The sequence below is a fragment of the Bos mutus genome, chromosome 8, assembly GCF_027580195.1.
Source record: "Bos mutus isolate GX-2022 chromosome 8, NWIPB_WYAK_1.1, whole genome shotgun sequence".
Taxonomy (NCBI): domain Eukaryota; kingdom Metazoa; phylum Chordata; class Mammalia; order Artiodactyla; family Bovidae; genus Bos; species Bos mutus.
This window is the reverse complement of record NC_091624.1, coordinates 106,064,771-106,084,788: the sequence shown is the minus strand read 5'-3', so window position 1 is coordinate 106,084,788 and position 20,018 is coordinate 106,064,771. Positions and strand designations below refer to the sequence as shown.

General features: G+C 42.3%; 1 protein-coding gene across 1 annotated transcript in view; it reads left to right on the top strand.

The window, feature by feature from the left end:
* Positions 1 to 20,018, top strand: part of GALNTL6 (polypeptide N-acetylgalactosaminyltransferase like 6) — a 1,507,590-nt gene that overhangs the window by 1,349,516 nt on the left and 138,056 nt on the right. Inside the window, exon 7 of the mRNA XM_070376153.1 lies at positions 19,487 to 19,604. Coding sequence (XP_070232254.1) covers positions 19,487 to 19,604 — 118 coding nt within the window. The remainder of the gene's footprint in view (positions 1 to 19,486; positions 19,605 to 20,018) is intronic.

The following is a 20,018-nucleotide window of genomic DNA, read 5'->3' as shown; positions in this document are numbered from 1 at the left end:
AATGTGAACATGTTAGTGAAAAATAGCAGGAACTGAAACAAATTACCAAAGCTCAGAACATGTAATGGGTCAGGACAAAATGCAGCTAGTATAAGCCCGTGAGCACTGGTGTTGGGGCTTAGATGAGGCCTCGGGTCATGTGAGAGGAAGGGAGGAGCCCTGTCGGTCCAACCTGAGCTGTCAGTGAGAGTCAAGGTCAGACCAGAGGGGTCCGTTCCAGGAATCAGGTGATGGTGACTACCTCAAAGGGCATGACAGTTGTCTCTGAAAAGCGCTCCCCACAAAAAGAAATGTCAACTTAACAGAATTCACCAGATCCAGCTTTTGATGTTAAGTAGAAACACAACGGAGAAGGCAATGGCAACCCACTCCAGTACTCTTGCCTGGAAAATCCCATGGACGGAGGAGCCTGGTGGGCTGCAGTCCATGGGGTCATGAAGAGTAGGACACGACTGAGTGACTTCACTTTCACTTTTCACTTTCATGCACTGGAGAAGGAAATGACCACCCACTTCAGTGTTCTTGCCTGGAGAATCCCAGGGACGGGGGAGCCTGGTGGGCTGCCGTCTATGGGGTCGCAGAGTCAGACACGACTGAAGTGACTTAGCAGCAGCAGCAGCAGAAACACAAAGGGCTTCCCAGGTGGTACTAGTGGTAAAGAACCCACCTGCCAATGCAAGAGACATAAGGGACACAGGTTCAATCCCTGGGATGGAAAGATCTCCTGGAGGAGGTCATGGCAACCCACTCCAGTATTCTTGCCTGGAGAATCCCCACGGACAGAGGAGCCTGGCAGGCTACAAGCCACGGGGTCACAAGGAGTCAGACACGACTGAAGCAACTTAGCACACAGCACACACAGAAATACAAAATTCTATGTCTTAGGAGAGCTCTCTGAGCTGTGAGTATCTTTCCCACTCTCCGTCCCCACAAACTGCCAGCACCCTGTAACAGCGGCCCCTGTTTGCAGAGAGCTTCTGCTGGTTTCCATGAACAGCAAGTCCCTTCCATACGAACCTTCGAGTTGCGAACTTTCAAAGCGGGGAACGTGCCCCCGTGTGTCAGCTGCTGTGCTGGATCACTGTACTTTTCAAGGTACTGTAAGAGTAAAAAATGTTCTATTTGTAGTATTTGTCTGCTATGTATTATTTGTGTGAAAAGTATTATAAACTTAGAACAGTGCTACGTACTACATAGTCAGGTGTGTTAGTTGAGCACCTCAGCTAACTTCGTGGAACTTACGAACACACTGGACCTAGGAACACACTCTCAGAATGGAAGTCATTCATATAGGGGACTTACTGTACACCTGTTCTCACAAGAGTTTTTTTATTATTAGCATCCTGAATTTTTTTTTTAACTTTTTATTTTGTATTGAGTATGGCCAATTAACAATGTTGTGATTGTTTCAACTGAACAGCAAAGGGCACTCCGCCACACATATACATGTATCCATTCTCTCCCAAAGTCCCCTCCCATCCAGGCTGCTACATAGCACTGAGCAGAGTTCCCTGTGCTCTACAGAAGGTCCTTGTTGGTTATCCATTTTAAATATAGCAGTATGTACATGTCCATCCCAAACCCTACTCAATACTCTGTAAAGAATCTAAAAATGAGTGGATATGTGGATACGTATAACTGAATCACTTTGCTGTTGCTGCTGCTGCTAAGTCGCTTCAGTCATGTCTGACTCTGTGTGACCCCATAGACGGCAGCCCACCATGCTCTGCCGTCCCTGGGATTCTCCAGGCAAGAACACTGGAGTGGGTTGCCATTGGAGAAGGAATCGCTTTGCTGTACACCTGAAACTAACACAACATTGTAAATTAACTATAGGCCAATAAAAAAATAAAAAAACATTGAAAGTGATGCTCAAAACTGCCCATCAAAGCAAGGGCAGTCTAGGAACAGCTGATAAAGTTCAGAATTTTTTAAACAAGAGGATGAAGAGATATTCTGGGATTTGTTTCTGTCAAAAGACACTGATTTTTGTCAGTAGTGTTCATGGGGAATTAAGTAGAATCTGGATGGCCTGTATCCTCCATGCTAATTGGCATAAAAGAAATAGGAAGCAATTATGTGATACTGGGGAAAAAATAATTTTTGTCCTTCAGATAATTTTTAGAATATGAATGAAAACAATATCCTAGACTTTAGATTTTTAATAAATTTCAACTGACATTCCTCTCTATTAGTACAACTTGGTAAAAGTTTATTCTAATTGCCTTCTGTTCATCTCAATTATTTTAAGCATTATCCACTTTAAGGATAATTTCTATATAAGCACATGAACTTCAAGATAAATATCTTCTGTCTTATGGTACAAGGATTGATTCGGTGGAATGACACCTTAAAGAAAGAAAAAGGCAGAAATATCCATACAATAAGCCATTCTTCAAAAACAAATAGCAGGGACTTCCCTGGCAGTCCAGTGGTCACGACTTCACCTTCTGATGCAGGGAGTGTAGGTCTGATCCCTGATAGGGGAGCTGAGATCCTACATGCCTTGCAACCAAAAACCAAAAAAGTAAGTGAAGCAATAGTGTAACAAGCACACGTTTGGCCTCAGAAGATTCTGTCAAGGGCTTCCCTGGCAGCTCAGCTGGTAAAGAATCCACCTACAAGGCAACCCACTCCATTATTCTTACCTGGAGAATACTATGGACAAAGGAGCCTGGAGGGCTCAAAGAGTCAGACAAGACTGAGTGATTAAGCACAGCACGGCACAGATCCTGCCAAAGAGTAGCTAGGATAAACACTTAGAACTCGTTTCCCAGGTTGCTTTCAGAGTTAAGTAGTCAAGGAATGGTGCATCACTTTTATGTAAGATCTTACTTTCTGACCCCAAACTGTAATGCTCACTCGGTCTTTTTTCTTCTTGCTCAACCTGTACTTCCTCTTTTATTTGATAATGGGTGGCTTACTCATCCTACCCCCAGTCCCCACGTCTTTCAAACACTAAGTCCTGCCGGTTTAACCTGTTAAGTATCCAGCCAGCCATCACCATTTCCACAGCATCAGCTCAATGAAGGCATCACCTCGTGCCTGGACAGCTGTTGCCCCTCCCTACCAGGTGGGTTCTCCATTTCAGATCTGTCACCCTCAAACCCCCTCTACACTGCCATCAGAGTCACCGATGCAAAAATCTGGATGCATTATCCTCCATGTTAAGATTCTTTGGTGGTGCCCAGTCTCACCAAGACTCAGAAAATTCAGCTGGGAGTCATAAATCTTGGCTGGATCTTCCAGGAACACCTTCAATTCACTTGAATCTTGATGCAGAAGTTGGAGTGAACAAGCATTTATTTAGAGAAAAACTACAGCTTTCATCAATTTCCATGGCCCAAAAGAGTAAAAACTAAAATCTCCATATCACACTCATGCTCTATGAAATGGTTCACAAGACCCCCAACACCCCAACACCTTGTCCTCCTGCCAAGGTCTGTGGTCCCATCCTCTATAATCCTTGTACCTGACTGCCCAGCTTTATCCAAGTTTCCAATGCATATACTTCAACACAGCGCACACACCACACCCTGCAAACCCCAATGAGGACACACCATGCTCTCTCTATCTTCAGGCTTTGTCAGCTCAATTTCCTCTGCCTGACACCTGCTCCTTCCCTCTCTCCCCAACCACCTCACTGCCATACCCAGGATAAGATACATAACCCCTCTAGTGATACCACAGAGTGCGAACACCCCTCGGCCACATCTCACACCACGCTGTGTTGATGTCACGTCTGTCTTCCCCGCTCTCCTTGGGCACCACAAGGACGGAAAGTGACTCCTCACTTTTGCATCCCAGATCCAGTACCTTGGACTTGGTGCTCAGTCATTGTTTTTTGCATTTAACCACAAGAAGTATTCAACTTATTCCTCGGTCATCTGTTAGGTAGCTGATAAAAAAAAGAAGTCCATGGAAAATCAACATCTGTTAGGGACTGAATGCTTTTGTCCCCTCAAAAATGCGTATGTTGAAATCCTAACCTCCGCTGCGATAATATGAGGAGATGGTATTAGAAGGGGGGCTTCCCTTGTGGTTCAGTGGTAAAGAACCCACCTGTCAATGCAGGAGACATGGATTTGATCCCCAGGTTGGGAAGATCCTCTGAAGAAGGAAATAGCAACTACTCCAGTATTCCTGCCAGGAGAATTCTATGGACATAGGAGCCTGGTGGGCCACAGTCCATGGGGTCACAAAGAGTCAGACATGACTTTGCAAATAAACAACAATAAGAATCTTTAAAAACACCTGACAAGTTAGGAAAGAGATCAAAGGAAAAGAGCATTAAGGCCCCTCCATGTGGCTTCTCTACGGGACCTTTGCCCTTCCTGGCCTGGGGACTGAGCGCTCACAGGGAAGCTCAGAGCTCTGACATCAAGCACTCCAGCAAGATGGAAGCTGTGGGGTCTCCTGTGAACCAACTCGGGAGCCACAAGGCATCACTCTGTCAGGCTCTGTGGGTCAGGCCTGTCGTAACCCCATCCAAGTTCAAGGACAGAGATGTAGACCCACTTCTCAATGAGAAGAGGGGCTAAGAACTTGTGCACATGTGTGAAAACTGCTCTCGAATGAGAACCAGAGGTGGAACCAGATGCAGGGCAGAGAGGGTGTTCTTCCCCCTGCCACGCAATGAAACTTAGATGAAACTTCTCTGTGGATGGGCTGACCCAGAGGGGAAAAGAAGGTGATGCTTTTATGAAGATATTTGTATAAGTTATAGCTACAGCCTTTTTGCTTAATACCTCTTTATCTCAGTCCCTGTTTTCTTGTCCTCTGCTCTGTTTTTAAAGAATTAAGAGCATCAAGCATGTGGTGGATATATGGTATAAATTTATTAAAGTTTTGATTTGTTGTTTTGCTTATTCGCTAAGTCATGTCCAACTCTTTTGCTACCCCACGGACTATAGCCCGCCAGGCTCCTCTGTCCATGGGATTCTCCAGGAAAGAATACTGGAGTGGGTTGCCTCCTCCAGGGGATCTTCCAAATCCTCCACATCTCCTGCATTGGCAGGCAAGTTCTTTACCACTGAGCCACAAGGGAAGCCCAAAATTTTGATAAAAGGTATTAAAAATCCATGCCACTTACAGCCCATTCTAACTTAATATAAAATACTAGGAAATGAGACCAAAATTGCCTTTGCATTGCAGTCAAAGCTGAAGGGAAAAAGCATTATTTCAGTCCTTACTAAGATGAAGGGGTAATGTTTTCGTAAGCAGAAACTATCAAATGTTTATTAAATAAATGAAGCATAAAACAAGCTTTCCTGCAGTTTCATCCATGCCTGAATTTTAACAACTAGCATTTATCTCTGGAATGAGAAGTCCTATTTGTATCTAGGAAGAACGGCTCCCCAGGCTGCACATGGGCTTGTTAGTTGTGAACAGTCTCTGTGACTACTGAAATAAATGATTTGCTTTGCCATTTCACATCATTAACTGGGTTCCTTGTGGTGTTGGTTTTGATGGGAGGGATCAGAGCCTGGGCTGGCAATGAGGAAAGATCATTCCAAGGGCCACGCAGCATGCACAGGAGAATGGAGCCTGACAGACCAAAACAAATGGGAGACCAGGGACTGACGTGAGGAGCCCTCAGCAACACTGTCAGGGATCTGTGCGGAATTCATGTCAAAATAAATGCTGGAGAGGATGTGGAGAAAAGGGAACCCTCTTGCACTGTTCAGTTCAGTTCAGTCGCTCAGTCGTGTCCGACTCGTTGCGAACCCATGAAGCGCAGTACGCCAGGCCTCCCTGTCCATCACCAACTCCTGGAGGCCACCAAAACCCTTGTTCATTGTGTCGGTGATGCCATCCAGCCATCTCATCCTCTGTCGTCCCCTTCTCCTCCTGCCCCCAATCCCTCCCATCATCAGAGTCTTTCCCAATGAGTCAACTCTTCGCATGAGGTGGCCAAAGTACTGGAGTTTCAGCATTAGCATCATTCCTGCCAAAGAAATCCCAGGGCTGATCTCCTTCAGAATGGACTGGTTGGATCTCCTTGCAGTCCAAGGGACTCTCTGCAAATTGATATAGCCACTATGGAAAACAGTATGGAGATTCCTTAAAAAACAAGGAATTAAACTACTATATGACCCAATACTGTTCATGGGGTTCTCACATGCTAGTAAAGTAATGCTCAAAATTATCCAAGCCAGGCTTCAGCAATATGTGAACCGTGAACTTCCAGATGTTCAAGCTGGTTTTAGAAAAGGCAGAGGAACCAGAGATCAAATTGCCAACATCCGCTGGATCATGGAAAAAGCAAGAGAGTTCCAGAAAAACATCTATTTCTGCTTTATTGACTATGCCAAAGCCTTTGACTGTGTGGATCACAATAAACTGTGGAAAATTCTGAAAGAGATGGAAATACCAGACCACCTGACCTGCCTCTTGAGAAATCTGTATGCAGGTCAGGAAGCAACAGTCAGAACTGGACATGGAACAACAGACTGGTTCCAAATAGGAAAAGGAGTATGTCAAGGCTGTATATTGTCACCCTGCTTATTTAACTTATATGCAGAGTACATCATGAGAAACGCTGGACTGGAAGAAGCACAAGCTGGAATGAAGATTTCCGGGAGAAATATCAATAACCTCAGATATGCAGATGACACCACTCTTATGGCAGAAAGTGAAGAGGAACTAAAAAGCCTCTTGATGAAAGTGAAAGTGGAGAGGGAAAAAGTTGGCTTAAAGCTCAACATTCAGAAAACAAAGATCATGGCATCCTGTCCCATCACTTCATGGGAAATAGATGGAGAAAAAGTGGAAGCCGTGTCAGACTTTATTTTTCGGGGCTCCAAAATCACTGCAGATGGTGACTGCAGCCATGAAATTAAAAGACGCTTACTCCTTGGAAGGAAAGTTATGACCAACCTAGATAGCATATTCAAAAGCAGAGACATTACTTTGCCAACAAAGGTCCGTCTAGTCAAGGCTATGGTTTTTCCTGTGGTCATGTATGAATGTGAGAGTTGGACTGTGAAGAAGGCTGAGCACCGAAGAATTGATGCTTTTGAACTGTGGTGTTGGAGAAGACTCTTGAGAGTCAAGGAGATCCAACCAGTCCATTCTGAAGGAGATCAGCCCTGGGATTTCTTTGGAAGGAATGATGCTAAAGCTGAAACTCCAGTACTTTGGCCACCTCATGCGAAGAGTTGACTCATTGGAAAAGACTCTGATGCTGGGAGGGATTGCGGGCAAGAGGAGAAGGGGACGACAGAGGATGAGATGGCTGGATGGCATCACCGACTCGATGGACGTGAGTTTGAGTGAATTCCAGGAGATGGTGATGGACAGGGAGGCCTGGCATGCTGTGATTCATGAGGTCGCAAAGAGTCGGACACAACTGAGCGACTGAACTGAACTGAACTGAACTGATGACCCAATAATCCCACTACTGGGCATATACCCTTTCCATATTCCTCAGGTACACATGTACCCCAATGTTCATAGCAGCACTATTTACAATACCTAGGACATGGAAGCAACCTAGATGTGCCTCAACAGATGAATGGATAAAGAAGTTGTGGTACATTGATACAATGGAATACTACTCAGACATAAAAAAGAACACATTTGACTCAGTTTTAGTGAGGTGGATGAACCTAGAGTCTATTATACAGAGTGAAGTAAGTCAGAAAGTATGAAAGTGTTAATCACTCAGTCATGTCTGACTCTTTGTAACCCCGTGGACTGTAGCCCACCAGGATACTCTGTCCAAGGGGTTCTCCAGGCAAGAATACTGAAAAGAGAAAGACAAATACCATACATTAATGCATTGGAGCAGACTCTTGAGAGTCCCTTGGACTGCAAGGAGATCCAACCAGTCCATTCTAAAGGAGATCAGCCCTGGGTGTTCTTTGGAAGGAATGATGCTAAAGCTGAAACTCCAGTACTTTGGCCACCTCATGCGAAGAGTTGACTCATTGGAAAAGACTCTGATGCTGGGAGGGATTGGGGGCAGGAGGAGCAGGGGACGACAGAGGATGAGATGGCTGGATGGCATCACCGACTCGATGGACGTGAGTTTGAGTGAACTCCAGGAGATGCTGATGGACAGGGAGGCCTGGCGTGCTGCGATTCATGGGGTCGCAAAGAGTCGGACACGACTGAGCGACTGAACTGGACTGAATGCCTATGTATGGAATCTAGAAAGATGGTACTGATGCACCTGTCTGCAGAGCAGCAGTGGAGGCCCAGACATAGAGAGCAGACTCGTGAACACAGGGAGGGCAGGAGAGGGTGGGCGAATAGAAAAAGTAGCACTGAAACATGCCTGCGTGCGCGCATGCTAAGTCGCTTCAGTCACGTCGCCTCTGTGCAACCCAATGGACTGGAGCCCATCAGGCTCCTCTGTCCATGGAGTTCTCCAGGCGAAAATACTGGAGTGGGTTCCCATTTCCTTCTCTAGGGGATCTTCCCCACTCAGGGATCAAACCCACATCTCCTATATTAGCAGATGGGTTCTTTATCACTAGCACTTATTCTAATTGCTGAAAGGTTAGAAAAATCAAAGAATGAGCTAGGGAATTTATAATAACACTGAAAAGTAAAATTAGTTGCACCTTATCACACACATGCAGGTTATTTTTTCCCCATGACCTGTTTGAGCTTAGATATATCACTTGATAGCTCTGGGTCTCACTCTCCTAATCTGTAAAGTGAGGTATTGGAATCTCCTGCTGAATTGTGGTCCATCGCTCCCATGCTGTAGAGTTGTATTGTTATATGAAGGCTGCAGTGAGGAAACGTGTTCTCTATTGTGTCTGATTCATGGCAGGTACTCAGTAAGTTCATGGGGTGCTCTGTGATTACCTAGAGGGGTAGCAGGGATGGCTGGAAGGGAGACACAAGAGAGACGGGCTGTATGTATACATATGGCTGATTCATTTCATTGTACAGCAGAAACTAACACAACACTGTAAAGCAATTATACTCCAATAAAATGAAAATTTAAAATAAAATAAAACGGCAAAAAAGAGATAAATGAGAAAAGTCAATATATCAGGAGCTTTTTAGCCACTCTTTCCAAAATTCTAATGTAACCAATGATCTAATACTTAAAAGAAAAAACCTGTTAGAAAAGATACTATGTTTGAATCTGCAGTATCATTTTACTCAATTTGAATCCTAGTTGAAAATAATTATATTTTAGCTTTAACTGTTCTGAGGCATGCACCAACTAAAAATTCCTCATTACCTAACTGAAAATTATGTGGTTTGTCTTGATGTTGATTGACTTGGCTTGATGGATTCCTGAGGGAAATCATTCATTTCTGATCAAATTCACATTCCAACCCATACATTCAGAATTCTCACTGACACCACTAAAGTGAAAGGAAATTGAGAACTAGATCTCTAAGAGACCAAATTGAAGGTTTCCTTTGGGTTCTTGGACCTAAGTTTTAATTGTCCATTTTAAAAATAAATTTTTATGTGTGTTTATCTTTCAGTAGGATTTTTTTTTTTAGTCTTCTGACTCCTAAAGAATGAACAAGATGTATTAAAATGTGAAATAACACTTTCTGAAAGTGAGAGTAGGTAGACAAAAATACTCTAGAGATTTTTTTATTAAAATGCCATTTTTTTTCTAATGTGAGGAAAGAGTCCATGTATTAAATAAAGAATATTAGGAAGACTAGCAACTTCTTAGAATTCTGTGGGAATCATGGGGTTAGGTTACTAGAATTAGGAACCACATCCCAGAGCTTCCCTGGTGGTCCAATGGTTAAGACTCCCTGTTTCCACTGCAGGGGGCATAGGTTTGATCCTTGGTCCAGGAACAATGATCCCACATGAAGCAGGGTAAAACCAAAATAAAAAAATAAAATAAAAAAAAAAGATACACCTTCTAGTTTAGCAAAAACAACCAAAAACACACTTTGAAAAATGCATTTGCAAATGAGAACATAAGGAATTTTTCACTGGTACCAAATAAGGTTTCTAGGACATTTTTACATTATTGCCCCATGAACTTAAAGTCAGTAAAGTTTGGAAATAAAAACTGATGTGGAAAAGTAAACTAGTCTACTGTAAGTTAAAAAGGAAAGCATATTCATTACCTGGTTCAATAGCGATCATATAAAATGGAAAACTGATTTCCATTAGGTATTCAGCAAAGTCACATTTCTATGGCCTGAAGAATAAAGAGTCTTCTCTAGGAATATGTTGCTTCATGGTTATATTCATTTTAAAAGTCAACCCAAGGATAACAGTTGCTTCCTAATGGCAAAACCAAAACCTGCTTTGTGACATTACCTGTTCAATACTCATAAAGTAAATTAATATGTTAAAACTTACACGGACACACAGTCCCAGTAAAACATGTCTACAGTATGTCAACATTCCCAGGGAAACAAAATCAGTAACGGTATTTTGGAAGAAATCAAAGAGTATGAAGATAAATAAATTAGAAATCGCAGGACACGAGGCCAGTGGGAAGGGTTTTGGGCAATTCAGATCAGATCAGTCGCTCAGTCGTGTCCGACTCTTTGCGACCCCATGAATCCCAGCACGCCAGGCCTCCCTGTCCATCATCAACTCCCGGAGTTCACTCAGACTCATGTCCATCGAGTCAGTGATGCCATCCAGCCATGTCATCCTCTGTCATCCCCTGCTCCTCCTGCCCCCAATCCCTCCCAGCATCAGAGTCTTTTCCCACGAGTCAACTCTTCGCATGAGGTGGCCAAAGTACTGGAGTTTCAGCTTTAGTATCATTCCTTCCAAAGAAATCCTAGGGCTGATCTCCTTTAGAATGGACTGGTTGGATCTCCTTGCCGTCCAAGGGACTCTCAAGAGTCTTCTCCAGCACCACAGTTCAAAAGCATCAATTCTTTGGCGCTCAGCTTTTTTCACAGTCCAACTCTCACATCCATCCATGACCACAGGAAAAACCATAGCCTTGACTAGACGGACTTTTGTTGGCAAAGTAATGTCTCTGCTTTTGAATATGCTATCTAGGTTGGTCATAACTTTCCTTCCAAGGAGTAAGCGTCTTTTAATTTCATGGCTGCAGTCACCATCTGCAGTGATTTTGGAGCCCAGAAAAATAAAGTCTGACACTGTTTCCACTGTTTCCCCATTTATTTCCCATGAAGTAATTATATTTAAAATGGAAAATAGAAAGTAGAAGAAAGTGAAGTCGCTCAGTCGTGTCTGACTCTTTTGCGACCCCATGGACTGTAGCCTACTAGGCTCCTCCATCCATGGGATTTTCCAGGCAAGAATACTGGAGTGGGTTGCCATTTCCTTCTCCAGTGGATCTTCCCAACCCAGGGACCGAACCCAGGTCTCCTGCATTGCCGGCAGACGCTTTACTGTCTGAGCCAACAGGGAAGTCTAAGCCACCAAGAAAGTAGAAGAATAAGTTAAAAATATCAACAGCGCTTCTCCATTTTCTCTGATGAGAAAACAATGCAACAATGAAATCTTTTTTAATCTATGGGGAACAAAGCTATCCTTCTCTTGATGTCACTGAAAAACTTTGCACAAGAGTTAACTCCCATCTGTGTGATGAGGTATGGATTTCAACCCACCCAGAATCCAGCTCTGAGTTCCCTGCACAAAAGCAGCAGGAAGTTCAGTCTCTCTTACAATGGCAGTCCCTTCTTCTCCAGGAAGACAAACATTCTAGAATCCAATGAGGCCAAACCAACACACTTGTCCTTGTGACCATGGCTACCAATCCACTGGGGTGGCCACCAAGAACCTTGGCGGCAAGCCATTGGTTTTGAATCCAGCAGTTCTGGGAATTCCACACAGGATAGTTTGTTAAAGCCAAGAACTGTGTGTTTTTTTTTTTTTTTGGGGGGGGGCGGAGGTGGGGAGTAGGTATCTTCCCTGTATACCCCAGTGGCACTTTCACAGCACAGGGTGGGGACTCCCTCACCCCGGGATGACAGCTCTGCGGGGGTCTACCTTCTCCCCTCTCCCTTCCTCCCTGGGCATCATCTGTGATCTCAAGCGGGGAAGGACAAGAATTAGAAGGACAAGCTTCTATGAGCCTTTGAGCAGATTCTTCCTGCCAAACCACAAGAAACACTGGGCTGGTGCCCTGGCTCACTCTGTGCTTGAAGTGAGAGGGTGGTGGCCATCCAGGTGGAAGAACAATTATAGACTAATTTAGGGATAATCCGTGCTGCACTGGCATTGCCCATTTCATGGACCAGCGGGAATTCTGAGCGCCCATGCTGCATGCCCTGCACCCCTGGATGCTCTGGTGCCAGCAGCACTGGCCTCCCTCCTCCTCTTATTACTATTCTCCTTCCCAGCACGGAGCCTTTTCCAGCCTCAAACCCATCCTTTATTCCTCTTTCTTTCCTTTTTGAAAAACGAATTACCCTGGAAAGCTTTTCAACAATTCCTCTCCAAGTATTATCACAAGAATGATGTTTCCTTGGCGAAATCGACCAGTAGACTGACAGATACTAATATTTTATGATAGATCTGTAATTTCTCGGCAGAATTGCCGCTTTTATCTGACTCTTCTCTAATTTTATCAGACCCTAAATCGTTGCATTTGGACTGGTGTGAAACTTGAACTAAAGTGTCAGGTTAGGACACAATTCACAATGAAACTTTAGCTTCCAGAAGTGGAAAAGTCAATCAGTTTCTACAGTTTTACTCTTTATAACAAACCAGGATATAAAATTCTAGGCATTTCTCCTAAAAAGTTACTCCCACACATGGAAATGATATATGTACATTATTCATTGCAGAAGTTCTGAAATAGGAAAAGAGTGAAAATAATCTACATGTTCACCATATACATAGATACACAACTTTGTGCATAATGGAATAATGAGCAAATGTTAGGAAATAAAACAAGAAAGCTCTTTTCAATATGACATGACCATTAAAATACGTTAGGACGGGACTTCCCTGGTGGTCCAGTGGCTAAGACTCCAGGCTCTCAATGCAGGGGACCTGGGTTCAATCCCTGGTCAAGGAAATAGATCCCACACGCCACAACTAAAGGCTGGCATGCCACAACTAAGAGAACAGCCAAATAAATAAAAATAGACACAAAAAAATATGTTAGGGAGTTTTAAAAAGAATTAGGTAAAGACCACTGGATGTAGCATACAACCATTTTCATAGAGTAGGAAGAAAAATAAGATAGATTTATATTTGCTTATATGACTATGAAATATCTCCGAAAAGATACATAAGGAAAACTTATGGTGGGGACAGAAGTAGGAGCAAAATTCTTTGTAAACACGCAAAGATATCATCTACTAAAAATACATATTTTAAAATATTCTAAAACAAAGATTAATGGGTAGATTTTCAGACTTTCATTTCTGAACAAGTTGGAGTAATACAGCCCAGATTTACCCTGTCATCTGAAAAAACAAGAAACAAACACACATGAAACAGTGGTTTTCAAGATACCAAACGTCTGGGAATGAAGGACACTGATTCCTGAAAGATGGGAAACAATTGGGTGAAACCTGGACTCATCCCCAGCTTACTTACTTGAAAGAGTCTCCAGGTTGCGGTGTAAGGAGGGGAGCCGGTGAGGCCAGCCTAAGTCAATGTGGAGCCAAGAGTCTGGGGAGAAGAGCGCAGCTGACATTTCAAGGGCAGAAGCTCCCGAGGGTACCCCCTGAGTCCTCCGCAGAAGACTGACAAGAGCCTGTGCATGAGAAGAAACTGCCCACAAATGCAAAAGAACCACTAGAAAGAATTAGAAGTAACAGTGGCCAGAAGGCATCCAAGGCGGAGAAGAGAGTCTGTTCCCATCAGACTGAACAACCCGATGATCGCAGGACATTGATTGAAGCACACACAGGGTCTTGCCTTAAGGGTGTGAATAATTTGTAGATAATGCCTTGCTTAAGGCTCGCAAAAGGGTCAAACTACCTCCAATTGCATCCTGGAACAAAGCTCAAAAACGTTCAAAATATCCAGCATCCAAAAAGTTCTGTATCTCAAAGAAAAATTTATTACGCAGGCAGAGAAGCACCAAATGCAATCATGAAAAATATTCAATTAACCATAAAGATAGGGAAAGAAGGAAAAGGAAACAACAGATGGGACATACAGAAAGCAAAGAAGATAATAGTTTTAAACCTAATCACATGAATAATCATATTAAAATCTCAGCATCCCAATGAAAAAGCAGGGACTTTTAACAGCAAGATTCAAGTATAAGCTGCCAACAAGAAAACCACTTTAAATATAGATTAAAATCTCAGCATCCCAATGAAAAAGCAGGGACTTTTAACAGCAAGATTCAAGTATAAGCTGCCAACAAGAAAACCACTTTAAATATAGACACAAATAGTTTAAAAAGTAAAGTAAAAAGGCCTAACAGGTATAAATATTAGTGTTCTGAGAGTATAAATCTAAAGAAAGCTGAAATGGCTATACTAATACCCAAGCAAGATCAATGCCTGAGTAAAGAATATTACCAGAGGTGATGAGTCATTTTGTAATGAGAATGAGGTCAATTCATCAAGAGCACATGAAATTCCTACACATATATATGCACTTATTAATAGAGCTACAAAATGCATGAAGCAAAAACTTGATAGAACAGAGGAAGAGATAAAAAAATCCAGAATTATAGGCATAGATTTCAATATCCCTCTCAGTAATTGATACAACAAGGAGGCAGAAAAATCAATAAGAATATGGAAGACTTGAACAACACTATCAACCAGGCTTACCTAATAAATATTTATAAACCACTCCATTCAATGGCAACAGAATGCATTCGTATAGATCACATTCTGAGCCATTAAAAAACCCCAATAAATTTAAAAGGATTCAAGTCTTTCAAACTGTGTTCCCTAACCACAATGGAATTACATGTAAATCAATAACAGAAAGACCTTCAAAAAGAATCCCAAATAGTTGGAAAATAAATTACATACATTTATATAACCCATAGGTCACAGAAAGAAAACAAAAGAGAAAGTATGGAGTATTTGAACATGATGAAAATGGGAACACTGCATATCATTTTTTTGTAGAATTCTTCTAAAGCAGTATTTAAGGGAGACTTATAGTACTAAATAGCTTTATTAGAAAAAAAATTTCAGATCAATAATATCAGCTTTCACCCTAAGTAACTAGAAAAAGAAGAGAAAATAAAGTACAAAGTCAGTAGAATAATTAAACTAATGAAGACCATGGAGAAATCAATGAAATATAAAACTGAAAACAATAGAGAAAAATCAATGAAACCAAAAGTTAATTCTTTAAGCAGATCAATAAGCTTCTAGCCAGACTGACTAGGCAAAATAAAGGAATAACATAATTTTCTCAGCACCATTAATCATTGTGGAAATGCAAAACAAAACCACAATAAGATACCACCATGCCCCTGTTATGGAGAAGGAAATGGCAACCCACTCCAGTGTTCTTGCCTGGAGAATCCCATGGATGGAGAAGCCTGGTAGGCTGCTGTCCATGGGGTTGCACAGAGTCGGACACGACTGAAGCGACTTAGCGGCAGCAGCATGCCCCTGTTATAGTGACTAAACTTCAAACTGCCCATGTCAAGTATATGAGGATATGTAGCAGTTGGAAGTCAAATACAGCTGGTATTTGAATATAAAGTTACAAGCACTCTGGGAAAGAGTTTCACAATTTCTTAAAAGGTTAAACCCATACCTACCACATGATTTAGTCATTCCACTCCCAGGCTTTTTCTCAAGAGAAATGAAAGCATATATCCACACAAAGATTAGCACACAAAACTCATAGAAGCTTTATTTGTAATAGCCCCAAGCTGAAAAAAGCCCAAACGTTCATCAGTGGGCAAATAGATAATCAAACTACAGTATATCCATGCAAGTGGAATACTACTCAGCAACCAAAAAGGAAGAAACCATTAACAGACATTACAACAAGAGTGAGTCTCAGAATAAAGACATGAATGAGAGGAGTCAGACACTCCCAAAGAAGAGTACATACTGTATGATTTCATTTATATAAAATTCTAGACAATTCAAACTCATCTACAGAGGCAGAAATCAGTTACATCCTAGAGGAAAGGGATGAGAAGAGGGTCAGGAGGGAGGGAGGGATACAATGAGGAAACTCTGGAGGCATGATAGATGTGTTACTTTTTCCTAAGTGTAATGATGGTACCGAGGGGTATCCATAAGTCAAAACCTATCAACTTTTCCATTTAAAATATTTGCAATTCATTGCATGACAACTATGCCTTAGTTACACTGTTCAAAAGATTAATGGACAAATATGAATAACGACACAAACAAAAGGCTTGTTTCATACCGATCATTCACACTAATCAAGATAGGAGAGGCTAATTTAGGGCTTGGAAACAACATCAGTGAAGGTAAGGGGGTCCATATGAATTTATTTTATTATGCCTCAAACTAACCAGATACATCCCGTTTAGTTTTTTATAAACTCATCAAGAAACACAAGATGTTGTGTCTCCAACAAATCACTTACAATAAAAAATATCAATCTAGGATGTTCTCTTCCCAATATGTAGACTGGTTCCATATCTATAATAGTAGTAACTCTAGCTGGGAGATGTAGTCTGCACAGTGTAAATTCTGTTGCACTCTGGTCTCATGTTTCATACAGTCAAATGAGAATACACTGGTAGGACTTAAGATCTTTCCATTTGTGGTCCAGACTGAGTAGAACTGACAATTTCTTTTTGTAATTTTTTGAAATGCAGGTGTATTTTGGCCAAAATAAACACAGCTCGATGCCATGTTCCTTCAATATTACTGGATATTTTCATACATTCTAATGATTTTTCTTGCTCTGTTTAAACTGATGTTAACCAAGTTCACTTCCAGTTTTGACCGTATCTCTGGTCGAAGACCATATATACCCAGCTGCATTCTGAATATCCTAATTTCCCCAACACTTGGACGCATCATCTTCCCACACACCTAAATTAGTCCCTGCTCCATTAGATCCAGAATTCACAAATTAGGTATGTGCAATTCCATTATGACTATTGCTCTTTTGGGGCTTCCCAATGGATCAGCAGTAAAGAATCCACCTGCAATGCAGGAGATGTAGGAGATGCACGCTCAGTCCCTGAGTGGGGAAGATCCCCTGGAGGAGGGCATGACAATCCAATCCAGTATTCTTTCCTGGAGAATCCCATGGACAGAGGAGCCTGGCAGGCTACAGTCCACATGGTCGCAAGGAGTCGGACATGACTGAAGCAACTGAGCATGCACGCATTGCTCTTTTTTAACAGTGAAGCAAACTATATATCATGCTGGGTTATCTCTCAATATGTTTTATAATTTATTATTAAGGATTGAGAATTTCTAATCGCTTAAGCCCAAGCCCCATGGAACCAAAGATGACACAGATGTACCAAATACGATCACTGAGGAACTGCCCCCAGGATGTGGTCCCATGCCAGTCTGTCCCGGCTACAGCTGTGATTCCCTCTGAAATTCAGGGCATGGAAAATGGGAAGAGAATATACTGCTGGAGAGATCACGAAAATAAGGCACATCTGGTTCCAAGACTTCCATTTCAAACAGAATTTTTGAAATGCATGAGATCCTTTGTGTTATTATTTCAATCCTGCTCACTTTCCTAGGGGAGAAATAAATCCCTCTTCCTGTCTTGTAATCTTTCCATCTACAGAGAGTATACACATATTTTTTAAAATCTTAAAGTGATTAGGCCAAGTACCATTGTAACATACAAAGTCTCTGAAATATACAACACACTTAAATAAATTCACATTTATGTCCCTCTAGAGCATCATAGAAAGTTACCAACGGCACAACTTCAGTGAGTCTGTAAATTGGTGTGTCTTATTTACTTAGACATTTTTAAACATGCCTCCAGTATTTAGTGTCTTGTACTTATATATATAAATATCCTTTGTTTCCAAAAAATCTTCAGAAGTGTCACAAAAATTTTATTGACTGTGTGTTTTTACAGATTTGCTTGGTCTGCATAAAGTGTTCTTTAGATGTTTTATGTACACATTTGTGTTGCTGTCTCTTTTTACCCGGGGTAAAGAATCCTCCTGCAGTGCAGGAGACTCAGAGATATGGGTCCAATCCCTGAGTCGGGGAGATCCCCTGGAGAAGGAAATGGCAACCCACTCCAGTATTCTTGCCTGGGAAATCCCACAGACAGAGGAACCTGGTGGGCTACAGTCCATGGGATTGCAAAGATTGGGACACAACTTAGCAACTAAACAACATCAACTCTCTTTAAACATTGAAACAGAAACAGTATTGCAGTAAAGAACTCAAAGGCTTTGGAATCAGAGTACCTGGTTCAGCCACAGCGGCACCACCATCCTGGCCCAGAGAGGATGCTGGGCCCTCCCTCCCTCATCCTGTTTCTCCCAGTAGAACACAGGGATGGTATTCCTAGGGCTGCAGTAAGGATTAATCAAAAGAACTGGACAAGAATCTCACAGAAGAGCCCAGCACACAGTGAACATTCAAAAACCCAAGAGCTGGGACTTTCCAGGTGGTCCAGTGGCTAAGACTCCCAGCTCCCAATGCAGGGGTCCAAGTTTGATCCCTGGTCAAGGAACTAGATCCCACATGCCACAGCTAAGTGTGTGCATGTCACAACCAAAGACCCCACACGCCACACCTAAAAAATCCCATGTGCCACAACTAAGACTCGGCACAGCCAAATACATAAATATTAAACACACACACACACACACACACACATGTGAGCACACTCCTCTGGCAGTCCAATGGTTAAGACTTCATGCTCCCACTGCAAAACAGTGGCAAAAACACTAAATAATAATAATAATAACAGAAAAACTGAAAAGCTGCTCCTGAATTGCAAAAAAAAAAAAAAACTTTAGGGCAGAATCCAATGATTATAAATTACCTCATTACATAGTAATGTGACTGCAATGCATCCTAGCAAGAGCAGAAAACTTGAAATTATTATTTGATCAAAAGAATATTTCCTAGAAAGGTAGACTTTAAAAAGAACATCATTAAAGTGAAAAGACTTAGTTTAAACTCCAGCTTCGGCATGCTAATAACTAGTTCTGGTTGGTTATTTTGTTCTAACTGACCATCTCGCAGTCTGTTAATGGACATAACCTGGAAATGGTAGGTGCATGGTGAATACATATGAGAAATTAAATTAAAGTTATGGTCTACAACTGCATTGTCTATGTTTTTATGTGTCTGATACTGTAAGACCTCTTTCACTCTGAGGAAAAGCCATAAAACCACGGATTTTCCCAACATATCAGTCACTAGTCATCTTATACTTCTCTCTGATGACAAACACACATAACTAATGTGTGGCTCCACAGGGCGTGAGTGGCTTGAGAGCCTGAACTATGAAGTTAAAAGCCCACGGGGGTTCCAGGAGCGATTGGAGACCCCGTGAGAACTCATGTGCACTCACTGAAAAACTGTGCAGTGACCACTGAAACTTAAAGTCTGCTGTTTTTATCCCCAAGCAAAATGCCCGGGTCCCCGATGCTCAGAGCCCTTTAAAGATGGTTTTATTCCTTTCACAGGTCTCCCGTTATGGCTGGAGGTCTCTTTGCCGTGGATCGCAAATGGTTTTGGGAGTTGGGTGGCTATGATCCGGGTCTGGAGATCTGGGGAGGAGAGCAGTATGAAATTTCTTTCAAGGTAAGCCATCAGCACCCTTGCCACACTAGGTCAGCCTCTTTTTGACAATTGCAATGGAATGGCGACATTTCGTTTTGTGACCTATGCTGTAAATTGACATCGAAAACAGACATGTCATTTTCCCACCTCAGCTTTTGGCTGAGAGAGGCTACTTCCTCCTGAAGCTTCCGAGAGACGCAGGCATGCCATCAAAGTAAAGCAGAGGAGAAAGTCCGGAATCCCACTTGAAGGCAGGAAACGCAATGCGTGAGCACCGCTGCTGCTCCGCTGGCCGTGCGCTCCTTCTCAGGCCCCCAGAACACACAGACAGTGGCTAGGAGGTGAAAGCAATGGAATTACTGGAGCTTCTGCCCTTTGTGTTTGTTCTAGAACAAACACATATGTTGGAGAAGGAAATGGTAACCCACTCCAGTA